Source organism: Suricata suricatta, chromosome 6, assembly GCF_006229205.1.
Source record: "Suricata suricatta isolate VVHF042 chromosome 6, meerkat_22Aug2017_6uvM2_HiC, whole genome shotgun sequence".
NCBI classification, from domain to species: domain Eukaryota; kingdom Metazoa; phylum Chordata; class Mammalia; order Carnivora; family Herpestidae; genus Suricata; species Suricata suricatta.
In genome coordinates this window covers 55,140,680-55,156,257 of record NC_043705.1, presented here as the reverse complement: position 1 = coordinate 55,156,257, position 15,578 = coordinate 55,140,680, and the positions used below count along the sequence as shown (strand labels likewise).

The following is a 15,578-nucleotide window of genomic DNA, read 5'->3' as shown; positions in this document are numbered from 1 at the left end:
CTGGGCTGCTGACAGGTAGCTCAGAGCCTGGGCCTGCTTCAGATTCTGTGTCTCCGTCTCTTTCTGACCCTCCCCTGCTTGCGCTGTCTCTGTCTCTCAAAAATAAATAAAAAACATTAAAAAAACCCAGTAATGTATTGTAAATTTTAAAGTTTGGTATGAGGGTAGATCTCATGTTAACTGTTCTTATCAAAATAAAATTTAAAAAATAGTAGGTTGTACTTCTAGAGTAGGGGCCATTAAGTTTTGTGAAGGACAAGGAAGAAGTTTGGAAAGGTCAGAACACAGGACCATTTTGTGCTTTGGACAGAGCAGCACCACAGTCCTGGATCTTTGAAAAACAGGAGATAGCATCAAGGACATGTAGGGTGGGATTATGGGAAGGGATGAGAAGGCACATGGGGCAGACATAATCACGTCCCTCGACCCCCCACCTGCCCCCGCCCTACAGATGTCTAATTCCTTATGCCCAGAACCTGTGAATGTTTCCTCACCTGGTAGGAGAGACTTTGCAGATGTGATTAAGATTCTTGAGATGGAGGTGAAAAGGGTCCTTTTAAGGGGAGGAGGAAGGTCAACAAAGTCAGATGTCACTGGAAGTGATGCCATTCTGGAATGGGGCCTTGAGCCAAGGAATGCAGACAGTCTGTAGAAGTTGGAAAAAGGCAAAGAATGGATTTTCTCTAGAACCTCCATAGAGAAGCAGTCCTGTTGACACCTTGCTTTTAGCTCCATAAGGGTTAAACTGTTAACTTCTGACCCTGGAACTATAAGATGCTAAATTTGTGTTGTTTTAAGCCACTAGGTCTGTGGTAATAGGAAAGTAATACAGCATGAAAGGGTAAATGATGCCAAATATATATTTCTACTATAGCCAGTCCTGCCGTGCATGTGGATAATTAAAATTATACAATATTTTTTAGGCTGGTTTTGCAATAATATATTTTAAAAATATAATTTTTATATCATAGATTCTTAAAACCACTTTTACCATATTTTACTTTGCATGGTAATTACTTATATAACTATTTAAATGTTCCTACTAGAGTGGAAATTTGACAAAAGCAGGACCTTAATCTTTGTTTTCATCAAAGCTCAAAGCATTGGTCTTTATATAAAGGAATAGCTTCATGTAGTAACTTAGAATTTAGAGGTAAAATGGTACATTCTTGTTCTGAGTTTGAATTCTGGATGAAGTCATGTAATTCTAGTGCATTTCTCTCTTCATCTTTAAAATAATAATAAGATACCTACCGTATGTTAGCATGAGAAGACAAATACATCATTTTGTATACTGAAGCATTGTATAAACACTAATTATCATTCCACTGGAGACAAAGGTATATAGTTTGAAATATGTATACTTAATAATGATTAGAATGATAAACATTTTACTTATATTCTCAAAGGGAGCTAGATAAGAAAATATATTTCAGAGAAAAGAGTGACAACCCAAATCATGGTATTTTCAGTATAATATTGAAATAAATCTTTGTAGTGTATGCCAGAGGAATCTCTGATACTCCTAAAGCCCTATTAATAAAAAAATATCAAAGTAATAAGTAAAGGCATTGCTGACATATTTGTTCGGCATCAGGAGCATTAATAATTATATATATAAGATTCATTCCATAAGTTCAGGTACTCTGGTTAGTTCGAAAACAGTTCTCTTCTGGTGCAACCAGAAATGTAATTCTGGACCAGTGATTAGCTACTTAAGTTTGATAACTCAATCTCAGAATCCATTTGAGGATCTGCTTCCTTGGAGCCACTCCCAGTGCCAATTATTATATTAGTTAAGGCTCTGGCAAGAAACAGATGGCACACTTAAAAGGAGATTGAGGAAAATTTAACAAAGAAACTGCTTAAAAGGTGTGGGCACGATTAAGGGAAGCCAGAAAGGTATGCTGTCACACACTGGGGCTAATAGGCTAGCAACCTTGGGAAGCCCCTTTAGCAGATCTAGAATGGAAGGAAAGGGGTGTGAGGAGTGGGAGCAGTTACCAGACTCAGCAGGAGAGAGCCACTCACAGGAACTGAAACTATCTGAAGAGGAATGCATGCCCTGCAGGGGAGGCCTGGCCTTAGATCCAGGATGGCATGTAAACTCTCCTCCTGCCCCTCTGTCTCCTGCCGGTGCTTCCTATTAGCTACACACTGCCGGAAGCCAGGGGTAAGGGAGTCTGGTTGATGCAGTCTACAGAGATCAACCTCTGAGGGCAGAGTGGGTCAAGAAAGGCAGAGAGTGGATTCATGGGACCAATGGGAGAACTTCCAGCGCACAAGCCTACTCTTTCTGGTTCTGAAGTCCGTGCTATTTCTATAGTAACACCTTACTTACTACTGATGAGCCTCACTACTCATTACATGTAATGATCCTTACTACTCATTTGTCTGGCCATATCACTCAAGGAATTTTTCTTTTTAGTTTGCTCTTTTCTTTAGAATTGGAAAAAAGTTACTTAGATTGTAGGTGTTTGATTACCACTTTATAATTGGTAGGAATCAAAGAACTGTATAACTACTTAATTACCACTCTGTGGTAGGAATCAAGTATTTGAAAGCTATAGTTAAAAGCCAGACGCTTGAACATTATGGTGAGTAGCAAAATCTAACTTCTCTTTGCCTTTCTGACTCAAAGAAGCAGGTATTGGAAAGGGATGTCAGAAGCTAGAAGGCAACAGCAGAGATTGGAAATTGAAGTGTACTCTTCTTCCTAAGACAATGTGAACCCCCAACATTTGGAAATATATTCATGGTTATGGTTTTCACTTCGTCATTAAGACATGTATAATATTTTGTTAATTTAAATTTATATTCTGCCAGTAATATTGCATTTGAATTGCATTACACATATTTAAGGTGAATAATCTCTGTCTTTTTCAGAAATAGTTGTTGCTGAAAGTGTGGTTGTTATTAAGAAATTACTGCAAATGCAACCTGCACAACATGGTGAAATTATTAAACATATGGCTAAACTCTTGGACAGTATCACTGTGAGTACCAATTCAGAGATCTTTTCTGAATGTAACTAGATTTTAGTCAATAAATTACAGTGTAAAGATATATGGACATCTTAAAATATAGTGGCTAAAAGACCTTAACTGTCTGGATTCACATGCTGCTTCTAAGATTTTACAGTGTTGTGGAAGGGAATTACAAACCTGAAAAAGGCTAAGGATGCAATAAATGCAGTAGTGTTAGATTGGAATTGGAGATGGCAGTGTGAACTTCAGGTTTTTCTATTCTAGATATGTGTGAGTGTTTAAATGCATGTGTCTGTGTATCTACACACATTTATATGTACAGATATGAATGCATATGTTGGATATACAAACATCTATTTCTTTAGTTGTCCTTTGAGACGGCCTACATGCAATAATACTCTAGTACAAATGAACACACCTAGTGCAGAGCCTAGGTCTTGGGTTTTTTTTTTTTTTTTGATTGAGATTTAATTTTATACCACAAAATTCACTCTTACATAATTTAGTGGGTTTTGGTATATTCACAAAGTTGTATAATCATCAACTGCTATGTAATTCCAGTATGTTTTCATCATTCCAATAAAAGGTTCCCATGGGTCAAACTCCTGTTTCTCACTTTACTCCAGCTCTTGACAAATTAATCTACTTTGTCTCTATGGATTTGCTTATTCTGGACATTTCATGTAAATGGAATCATACATCAAGTGGCCTTTTGTGTCTAGCTTCTTTAACTTAGCATATTTTCAAGGTTTGTGCGTGTTCTAGAAGGTAGTACTGCATTCCTTTTTTATGGTAGACCTTGGTTTTTAAATTCCATTCACCACTCACAGGTAACCAGTGCTGCTTAGAGAAATGGCTGGTTTCAGAGTTAGGGCAAGGAAAGAACGAGATGATCTTGAAACATCTTCTTGGGCTTAAAAAAGCAAGGAAATGCTCACAGAATAATAGAGATATTCAGAAAGACACAAGAGCCAGCTTTAAGGAGTTCTCACAAGTCAATGTGAACAACAAAATAAACTACAGTAAAGGGACTATGGCCTACTGAATAGGGTAAGACTCTCTTGAGCCCAGTGTGGAATGAATGAATGAATGAATGAATGAAAGGAAGGAAGAAAAAAAGAAAGAAAAGAAGGAAGGAAGGGAAGCTCTTTCTTACAACGTAAAACAACAAAATAAATGTGGAAGGAATGATGGAATTGAATATCACCCTTTGAAAGCCATCACAACAATAATTGATTGAGGCAAGAATCATCAACCAATGCTAAAAACGAGGGGCTGAAAGTTTGAGTAGTAAGAGGACATCTATACAGTCTCAAGTGTATCTGCATAAGATACATAATTACAAAGCATAAGTTAATGACTTTTGACTTTTACAATGGAGAAACCTGACAGGTGCTACATGAACCAAATGAACATAGTTAACATTACCAGCAGTGGGATTAAATACCTTCTGAAACGACCAACCGAATAGAACTCAGCTTCAGGTCTGTTGCATTTCTGCCAAAAATGAATGACTTGGATGGAATCAAGAGGAAACATGAGACAAACTCACATGAGGTACACTACAAAATAACTGGCTTGCAGCCATTAAAAATGCCAATTTCATGAAATGTAAAAAAAGACTCAGGACCTTTTTCACACTAAAAGAGATTAAAAAGATAGGACAACTCCATGCTACACATAATTTTGGATTTTCTTTTGCTATAAAGGATTTGGTAGGTAACATTGGCAAAATCTCAATAAGATCTGTAGCTTAGATAAGAGTATTCACTTTAAATTCCTCATTTTTAAAACATTTTACAGTAGTCATATACGAGCATTCCTTTTATTAGGAAGTTTGCACTGAGGTATCTTGGTGTTTAAGGGGAAGTCTACAACTTGTTATCAAGTTAGAAAACAAAATATCTGTGTATGTATAGAAAAGTAAAGCAAATATACTAAGCTGGTAACATCTGGGGAATCTCTGTGAAGAGTATTCAAAAGTTCTTTTTTTTCGTCCGAGTTTTCTGTGAATCAAAATTGTATTTAAAGAATTAAATTAAAACCAAATATTAATCTTGACTCCACCACTTACCATCTCTGTTTTTCCATTAAAACTTCAGTACTTTAAACCATCTGTGAAATGGTGATAGTAAAAAAAAAAAAAAAGACAACAGCTCGTATTTTGTGATTATTCTATCAGTTACTATATGTAAAGCTCTTAGGAATGTTTCCTGGCACATGTGGTACTACATAAGTGTCTGCTATCTTTATTATTTAGGTCCTATTTCATTTCCTTCTACCTTTAAAACTCAAGTTTTTTGAAGAATTACTTGAAAAGAATTTTATTTCTTGATCTAAAACTCACTCCTCAGTCTGTCAGTCTGATTTTGCCTCCCCACCACTCCACTAATACTGCCTTTTCCAGGGTCACTCACTGTTTTCTTCTTAGTAAACCCAGTGGATAATTTGCGTTTCATTTGTCTTTCATGATTTTTTGTTAATATTTAACTTCATATACTGCTGCTTCCCCTTTGAAATATTCTCTCTCCATGGCTTCTGTCTGGTTTTTATTCAAAATTTTCTCCATTGTGTCCCTTCATTGTTGGTTAAAGTTAAAAGCTAATGTTCTGTAACTAACAGAGTTGTAGTTTAGGGGGAAATATATTATTTTTTTCTTTGAAAATGGGGTGATATGTACTCGGAGTTTTTTCAGAGGGTCATATTTGTGTGGTTCAAGGCAAGTTTTGGAGCCTGTCAGGACCAATTTTTAATATCTCTGGTGGCAAAATTTTCTTGCCATCAAGGGGTTAGTAAAGCTTGCAAGGCAGTTATATATATATTTTAAAGGTAAGAGGTAAGACTCAGAGAAATGTGTTAGCATCTGAGCTCCCACCACCTCTCTCACCAGAGGGTTCCTTTGCCTTTATATCTACTCTTAATATTGATCCCAATTATGAAAGCCAGGACTTCTTGTAGATTGTGTATGAGAGGTGTAGGAGTTAAGAGAGTATCTTTGGTATTAACAAATGTCTGAAGCTTAAAATCAGAGCCTTTTCTGACAGTGGTATGAAGCTAGAAATAAAAAATAAGAGGAAGGTGAAAAGGTCTACAAGTATGTGGAAACTAAACAGCACTTTGAAAAACCTTTGAGTCAAAGAGGAAATCAGAAGGAAAAATTTATCTTGAAACAAGTGAAAATGAAAATACAATGTATCAAATATTATGGTATGCAGCAAAAGCAGTGTGAAAGTTTATAGCAATAAACACACATATCACGAAATCAAATCTTAAAAAACCACCTAGGTTTACATCCCAAAGAACTAGAAAAAGAACAGAATAAACCCCAAAGCTTGCAGAAGGAAGAAAATAAGAATGATCACAGCAGAAATAAATGAAATAGAGACCAGAAAAACAATAGAAAGGATCAGTGAAATCAAGAGCTGATTCTTTGAAAAGATAAGAAAATTGACAAACCTTTAGCTAGACCAAGGGAAAGAGAGAAAAAAAAAAAGGATAAAATTAGAAATGAAAGGGGAAAACATTGCAACTGATACTACAGTAATACATAGACTTTTATGAACAATTGTATGCCAACAAATTACATAATCTAGAAGAAATAGATGCCACTTCTAGAAACACTACCAAGTCTGAATCAGGAAAAAATGGAAAATTTGCACAAACCAATAACAAGTAAAGAAGTTGAATTGGTAATCGAAAAACAAAGTTTTCGGGACTAAAGGACTTCACTGGGGAAGTCTACTAAACATTTGAGAAAAAGAAATTAATACTAGTCCTCCTCAAACTCTTCCAAGATACTGAGGAGGAGGGAACACTTCCAAACACATTCTGCAAGGGCAACGTTACTTTGATGCCAAAAGCAGCTGAGGGGACCACAGAAAATGGTAGACCAAGATCCATGAAAATATAGATGAAAATTTTCAACAAAATGTTAGCACACCAAATTCAAAAAGACATTATTTTATTTTATTATTTTTTTAATATTTAGTTTTGAGAGAGAGACAGAGTGTGAGCAGGGGAGGGGCAGAGAGGGGGAGACATAGAATCTGAAAGCAGGCTGCAAGCTCTGAAGTGTCAGCATAGAGCTTCATGCGGGGCTCAAACTCATGAACTGTGAGATCATGACCCTAGCCAAAGTTGGACACTCAACTGACTGAGCCAGCCAAGAGCACATTAAAAGGATTATATACCATGACTAAATGGGATTTATCCCTAGGATGCAAAAATGTTCCATATATGCAAATCAATAAATGCAATACATCACAGCAATAAGATGAAAGATAGAGTCAGGAGAAAGCATTTGACAAGACTACAGTATCTTTTCATGAAAAAAACCTTTAACAGACTGGTTGTAGAAGGAACATACCTCAACATAATAAAGGCCACGTATGACAAGCTGTGGGTTTGTAAGGGAGCCATTGTACACTTTGGCAGAAGAACAGGGCCAAAGGAGTAATCCTTCATTTGATTAAAAAGTAGATGAGGCCCACTGATGTGAAGTTATCTGTCTCCATGATATACATGGTCAGTCTAGGACCAGAAGCAGTCTTCTTGCTTTTCTGGCTGTATTTTTCCTAGTATAGCACACCTGATTTGTCTCTGTCCAATGGCCATGGTGAACTTGGATTCCAGTTCTTAGTTGGACTTCCAGTCTTAGTTCTGTCACTCACAAGCTATAAGTGTTCGGCAAGTTTCTTAACTGCTTTGTGCCCCCATTGCCTTGTTTATCAAGTGGGAATAATGGTAGATCCTTCTTTGTGAGGCTTTTATGATAAGAGACTGAGAAAACAGGTAAAGTCTTAAAAAGAGTTCAGGCACATGGTGAGAACTCAGTAGATGTTGGCTATGTAATTTTTTTAAAAAAAGAAACTTAGATTTTGTTTTATTCAAGACTTTGATCCCAATTTGCTATTTAAGTGGCATGGTTGAAATTAATTCCACTTTTTAAATTCAAGTTGAATGAGATGTATGTCTGTAGTACAGTCAACTTATATGTTCTAATGGTGAATTTTTATCCTTGGAAGTATCCTTCATGTGTTGTAAATACTGCTTTTAGAGCAAAGCCCTTCCAGAATAAAATGCATGCTACATGAAGATTGCTCTGCCAGGGTTACACATAGTGTTTAATGGGACAGGTGAGGAGTTAATATCATAAAGGAATAAAAAAAATAAAAGCTGTTATTTTGTGAACACTACTGAGTAATTTTGAACTAGTACATTATGTACTCAGTGCCCCAGTGCCTCACCGATTGCCTCTCATGTCACAAGGTTACACTTGCCCCACTGCCCCAACTTAATTCATACTAAGGTGTTACTGCATATTGAGTCCAGATACAGAATACTGGATCTCACTTGCTATTTGTATGCAGTTTGTTTAGATATCTCAGGTTTTGCCTTTGACAAATTTAAATAAATAAAATTGATGTTTTTACCGGATTTATTTTACACTGTTGCATTGTGCAGTGGCTAGTGTTGAAACACAATAGCTTTTAAATTGAACTGCTTACACAGTGATCTGTAAAATCATTCTGGATGTCTTTCTGTAACTGCTGTGGTCAGCTACGAATGATTATTTGTTTTTGCAGGCAAGTTACTGGGTTAAAATGGCAGTGGAAACTGCCTTCTCATAGAAGGTTTAAAAAGTGCACTTAACCACTTGCTCAGGGCATTCAGAATAAAGAATCAAAGTCATTTACAATCCAGCTTGTCTTTGAAATATTGAAAAGGCAGAGGTTAATAATAAGAGCATTTGTGCATGTGTATTATTAGTTTGGTTTTAGTTCTGTGGTTGAAAAGACCATGGAGAACAAAAAGTGACTAATTTTCTGACTTGCTCTTTTTTCAGTTGCTTTAAATCTTTGAAAGACCATTGATACTATGATACATACATGAATCATAGTATTGGCAGTGTACAAATGAGAGTTTTGTAACTTAATTAGAAGAGAAAGATAGGGCTGGAATCTGAAAAATATTATGATTCTGATTCCAGCCAAATGCACAAAAACATTGTGATTGTCAATTTCCTAAGCTTCTTAATGAATTGCCATCACAAAAAAACTTGGTATAAATGTATTTATATTGATATTATTTCTTGTTGTAGAAGAGTTTTGTAAGTTTTTTATGATTCATTGGAAAATTTATCATCTTAGTTCTGGAACCTCTAAATATTACCCTGCCCTCCAACACCATGGTCTTGAGATTTTCATTGTGAGCATTAGAATTTATTTTTATTTTTTATCAAAGAGTTGTATTTTAAATTATGCATTATGAATGTTTAGAGTGTTTAAGTATTACTTTAATTTTAGCATATTAATGAATAGGAATATAAGCAGTCTCTTAAAACTTTTTGGGATTATCTTTTTAATTGCCAAAAGAATATAACTGTGTTACCACAAGAAAATTACTTAAAATGGGGTAGTAGGTTGGAATATGTCCTAGAATTCTAACTTTTATACCAGCAATGTATAATAAAATATTTAAGAAAAGTAAATCTGGCATAACCGAAATCTGAAATTGCACATATATCCTTATTTAGAGGTACCTTTCATCAAGGCAGGCAACTTGAATGGCTTCATACTGGAAAATTTAATGTACCACTTAATTACTGTTCTTTAGCCCAATTTAAAAGGATAGATTGGGAGTAAGGTCTTAATGCAGTGTAACCTTTGGAACATAGCCTCTTTCTTTCCAGAAATCAGTATACAGTAAGGATATCAGTTTTATCACACTTCATGAATAGATTTATAATAGCATTTATTATCATACTTATTATTTATACTTGGTACTTAAACTTCTTACATGAGTATTGTGATTTCATCTTTTTTACTAAACTTGTTCTAATATTAATTTCAAGATAATGCTATTGTCAGGATATTTGAAAATATATCCTTTCATTTTAAAGCTTTTAGATGACCTCATTTCCCTTCTGGTGAAATACCCAACTTAGGAGTGTTTTAATAATTTTATACTATTTCACAAAATGGGTGTTTTAAAAGAATTTGAGATGGTGGATATTGTAATAAAATTTTAGCTGTGCAAAGGTCCTTATTCTCACTTTTCGCCTTTAATAATTGTGCCCGTACCACTGTGAAACTATAGTGAAAATACTAGGACTTCATTTGAGAAATTGGAAAGGACTTTCATATCTTCTTGTGATGCTACCTCTTAATGATAGTCATTGGCTTTTTCATTTATTATAAACAGATTTTCTATACTAGGTGAAAATGTTCACAGAAACTAATTTACGTACCCCTTCAAATCTCTTTTAGAGTAAAGGAGGATACAGTAAACAAATAGTAATAAGACTAATTTGTATACTCTAAAATGTTGGTCTTAATGGTACTGATGGAAGGTTTCCAATTTGTACTAAAGTAGTTTTTTTAAGAAACAAATTATATTGAAATGTACTTTATTAAAAAAATAAAATGCCAAAGTGCAATATTGGACAAATTTATCTTCTCCCTAATCGACCAGGATTCATGATTTTATAAGCAGACCTTGATGATCTTGTCGGTTTTATATATTCCCTGGGCTGTAGGTGCAGATACTTAGAGGACAGCAACAGCTTTGATTTAGTCGTTAATGAATGTATTTTTTTTTCCCATTATCCATTGGATTCCCTAAACGGGGTTTCCAGACCACCTTCCTGTCTCAGAAATCATGTATGATGCTTCATACAATGTGGATTCCTGAGCCCCACAACAGAACTCCTATTTTGGCCCTGATACCAACTCCCTACAGTTCTATTAAGATCTCAAGATGATTTTTATGAGCCTTGAGGTTTATTAATCAGTGCCCTAGGGCAGAGGTCAGCAAATGTTTTCTGTCAGTTGCTAGATAGTTAATATTTTCAGCTTCATGGTTTTTGTTGCAACAACAATTGACACCTGAGCAATGCAGGGGTTGGGGTGCCGACCCCTCCCTCCTATAGTCAAAACTCCAGGTTTAACTTTTGACTCTCCCAAAATTTAACTGCTAATTGCCTGCTATTGATTGGAAGCCTTACCAATAACGTAAACAGTTGATTAACACATATTTTTTATGTTACATATATTATAAACACTGAATTCTTACAATAAAGTAAGCTAGAGAAAAAAATGTTATTTTGAACATCATAATGAAAAGAATATACATTTACAGCACTATACTGTATTTATTGGGAAAAAAAACCCTTCATGTGAGTGTCCCGCTGCAGACCAAAGCTGTATTGTTCAGAGGTCAATTGTGCTTACCTCTGTTGTTTGAGTGCAAAAGTTACACCAATAATACATAAACAGATGGGCATGGTTAGCCAGATTTGGCCCAAGAACTTGCAGATCTCTGATAGAATCGGGATTCTAGACCAATGATTTTTTTTCTCCATTAATCTTTCCTAAGGCATTATCTGTAAAAACACTTTTAATGCTATTTCTTGGGTGTTTATTTTTCGGTAAGTGAAGAAAATCCATAAGTGAAAGAGCACTTCCTGGATATTCATTACATGAATAGATGTAAAACCTTTATAATATTTAAAGCCTTTTCTATGTTAACATTAAGAAGAGTATGATTATCTTATTTGTAACTATCTAATCTGCTTCTATTATTAGATTCCTGTGGCTAGAGCAAGTATTCTTTGGCTAATTGGAGAAAATTGTGAACGAGTTCCTAAAATTGCCCCTGATGTTTTGAGGAAGATGGCTAAAGGCTTCACTAGTGAAGATGATCTAGTAAAATTGCAGATTTTAAATCTGGGAGCAAAATTATATTTAACCAACTCCAAACAGGTAAGAGTCTAAACCTGAGTCTACTCAGGTACTTAGGTGTACTGAGTCTACACCTAAGATCTATTCATGTATTAGCGTGTCCATTCAACAATTACTAGGTGTCTGTTTTTTTTAGGTTCTGTATTAGAAGGTAGTGGTGCAGAGATGATATTCCAATCTAGTAGCTGAAAAAGACAGGTAAACAATGAAATAGTATGTGGTAAGTGCTATAATAGAAGTATTAAGCTAGAGTGGAACTCCAGAGGAGTCTGAAGTGGAAGGAGTTAAGAGATAAGAGAAAGTTTTGTGAAGGATAAGATTCATGACTAAAGAGTGTTTTACTATACAAAATGAGGAGGGCAGTGAGAGTCATGAAACACCTATGTTTGCTACAAGTTTCTTCTTTATTGATAAAAACACCATCTTAGCCTGATAACTCCCTGTGCTCACTAAGTACATATGGTATTTTACAACACCAAAAGTACTTATGTCTTATAAAACTAAATGAAAGGTTCTGTTTTGGGTCCTCTTTGTAGCTATAAAGAAACAGTAATGCAAAGTATTATTTTTTGTTCAGGAATTATAGAGTGTATTCCATTATCTTTTGATATGGCTTGGGTACATAGCTTGTACCCAGACATGTTTTTCTTGAACTGTATTATTAAATGAAGTTTTGGAGCTCAGCTTCTGAAATGTTCTCTTGTATATTTTAGAATAATACTTCTAGATAAACACAAATAGACTTTACTGCCAAGTGGTGAAGGCCTAGTCATGTTTAGAAAATACATCAAATTGTTTGTTTATTATTTTCTCTAGGGTGTGCGAGCAAGGGAGAGGGGCAGAGGTAGAGAGAGAAAGAATCTTAAGCAGGCTCCAAGCTCAGTGTGTATTCTGATGTGGGGCTTGATCCCATGACCCTGAGATCATGACCTGAGCTGAAATCAAGAGTTGGACACTCAACTGACTGAGCCAACTAGACACCCCAAAAATACGCCATACTTTTATATGTATTTTTTTATAACTCATTGTTTTTAAATGGTTAAATATAAAAATAGGTGAATGACTGTGTCTCTAGGGTTTTGCTCTGCAGTTTCTCATTTCTTAAAAGAAAGGGGGTTTGAAAGGATTGGTAAAATAAGCATTTAAGGGTAATTTTTAGCACCATCAACTTGACAGCATTTTTTAAATTGTATGGTTCATACCTGTTGAATATGAGACAGAGACTAAATGATTCTTTGGGCTAAATGTAAAAAAATGTGTGTTCTGTAGTTAGTTTATTTTAGCTGTCTTTAAGACTGAACTGTGGAGACTGAGACACAGTGCCCAGGGATTAGTTGGCATGAAATCCTGGTATTTATTTTTTGATCTGAATTCTCTGTGGTCTAGACAACTTAGTGAGCATACCAGAATTGTTACTGAATTATCTACCTATAGGGAATGTCTAAATTAATTTTTATAAGATTGAGCACATTGTGTTCATTTGTTTGCTAGCAGAATAATTGAATAATGAACTTCTTTAATACCTCAAAATATTTTTGCCTGGTATGAAAACTCATTTACAAATAAGTCAACAGTCTGCTTTCAGTATGTCAAGTTAGCTACTGCTGAACTGACCTTTCCATAGAGAACAACTCTGGAAAAAATACGAAAAATAAAGAACTGCCCAAAGTCCCAGAAGAGTAAAGAAAAGCAGGAAGATTCTGGAGGGGAATTAACACTTGGAAGAAGAGGAGTGGCAGAGAGTAAATTTCCCCACTTTTATGGCTTTTATCCACAGGATGGGCTACAGTTGGCACTATGCACAGGGGGCTAAAACTCCAAAAGGAAACCCAAGGTCTTTCTGCCTGAGGAAGTAGAGAACATAGTTCAGGAAAACTATAGATATTGCAAAGTTAAGGAAGAATTACAAAAAGGAGAGAGCCATCGTGGGGGACCTTAAGATCTGTGAACAACTCTGCCCAAGCTTCTGGTTGACCCCGGAACCACACATGCTCAGGTGCATTCAGAGCAGCACAGCTGACTGTAAAGGAACTGGACTGAAATTTGAAGTGCACCAGAGAGAACAAGTTTGCCCTTGGAACTCAACCAAGTTAACTGTTAAAATAAACAAACAAAAGTCAGTACTCCAAGAGTATAACAATGTCCACGGCCTCTATAATATAACATTCATCATTTCCAACATACAACCCAAATTTATTCCACATACAAAGAACCTGAATGAGGACTTAATGTTGAAAGGGTATGGAGTTTCAATTTATGAAGATATAAAAATTTGGACTCAGTCTGTTAAGCGCCCGACTTCAGTTCAGGTCATGGTTTCACAGTTTGCGAGTTCGAGCCCCGCCTTGGGCTCTGTGCCGACAGCTCGGAGCCTGGAGCCTGCTTCGGATTCTGTGTGTGTCTCTCTCTCTGCATCTGCCCCACTCGCTTGCTCTTTGTCTCTCAAACATGAAAATTTAAAAATAAATAAATAAATAAATAAATAAAAGATTAAAGGAGAAAAATCCATGTAAGGTGGTAGGATTTCCTGGCACATAATAGTGCTTAGTTCGTGTTAATTATTATGCTCTTTTTGTATCCCTAGTTTACACTGCTAACCAGCTGCTGGACTTTTCTTAAGAGTGTGATTATTTACAGTAAGGCAGCTGTAGTCCCGTTACTGAGAATCTGTTCTCATGAGAAAAAACACTCCATTTTGATTTATCCTATTGAGAAACAGGTGCTAAAAATCCCTCCTTTTATGAAGAAAAAATTATTATATTTGAATATTGAGAGTAGGAAATGCTGTTAAAATATTCACACAAGGAGAGTAATATCACTGTCATACGGGGGAAAAGCTGAAGGACTTTGAAATCAGTTGACATTGCTGAAGCCCTACAACTCTTGCGGCATCCAGTGTGAGCATGACTTCCTGGCAGTAGTCTCCCGAGGTCTGAGACAGAGAACTGAGCTAATTAAAGGGATTAATAGCAATGAAAAATAAATGAATAAAAGGTGCATTTTTAAAGTTTCTATAATCTTTTAAATGTAGTGATAAGTATTATAAATTAGTGTTTCACTTAGCTCATGTTTTCATTTTTAATTATGAAATAATGCAAGCCTATAGAAAAGTGCAAAATCGTATAAATACATATATACCACAAAGACTAACTCAATGATTTTGCCATAATTGTTACTCTTTTTTAAAGGAATGTGACTAGGAAAGGTAAATAAAACCTCAATTTCCTGTTCACGCCTTTTTCCTCCTCATTCGTAGCTGCTGTCATAATGGTGGTGTGCTTCAGTCATGTGTGTTTTTCTATTTCTCTTATATGAGTTTATGCCCACATGCTATCTTACTGTTGTGTAGGTTTTGAAATTTTGCATAGGAAGGTATCTTGTGTTTACTTTGTAACCTGCTCTTTTCACTGAATACCATCTTTTTAAAATATTGACATGTATAGATTCAATTTATTTGTTTTATTAAACAGTCTCATTTTCTGTGAGACAGGTTTCTGCTTTTCTGCTATTAGAAAAAAGTGATTCATTGAGTATCCTTAATGTTTGCATTTTCTTTGTATTGCTTTTTAGACTTTTTGGTTCTTTGTAAGAAATTTTATAAATCACATTTATATCTTGGGGATCCTTCCTGAAGTTAAAAGCAAATTCTCTCTTGCCCATGATTCAGGTCTTAGGAGAAACCTATCTCTGCCCCAGGCTCCTTTAATATGACTTAGCAAAAGGGGCTCAGGCTCTGTGCTAGTCTCTACCCTTTCTTGGATGTAGTTTCTTGGCATGAAAAAACTCAAGTAAATACAGCATATAAAGAAAGAACTTCCAGAACACTTTTCAAGTTTTCAAAAATATGAAT

At 35.5% G+C, this 15,578-nt stretch overlaps 1 protein-coding gene across 5 annotated transcripts in view; it reads left to right on the top strand.

The window, feature by feature from the left end:
* The window catches only part of AP3B1 (adaptor related protein complex 3 subunit beta 1), a 245,805-nt gene that overhangs the window by 120,936 nt on the left and 109,291 nt on the right, over positions 1-15,578 (top strand). For all 5 annotated transcript variants that reach the window (XR_003909937.1, XR_003909938.1, XM_029942469.1 and 2 more), the window contains exons 14-15: positions 2,887-2,996; positions 11,573-11,749. Coding sequence is in view for 3 of the 5 variants with exons in the window: in XM_029942469.1 (XP_029798329.1) it covers positions 2,887-2,996; positions 11,573-11,749 (287 nt within the window). In the remaining 2 variants the exon portion in view is untranslated. The remainder of the gene's footprint in view (positions 1-2,886; positions 2,997-11,572; positions 11,750-15,578) is intronic.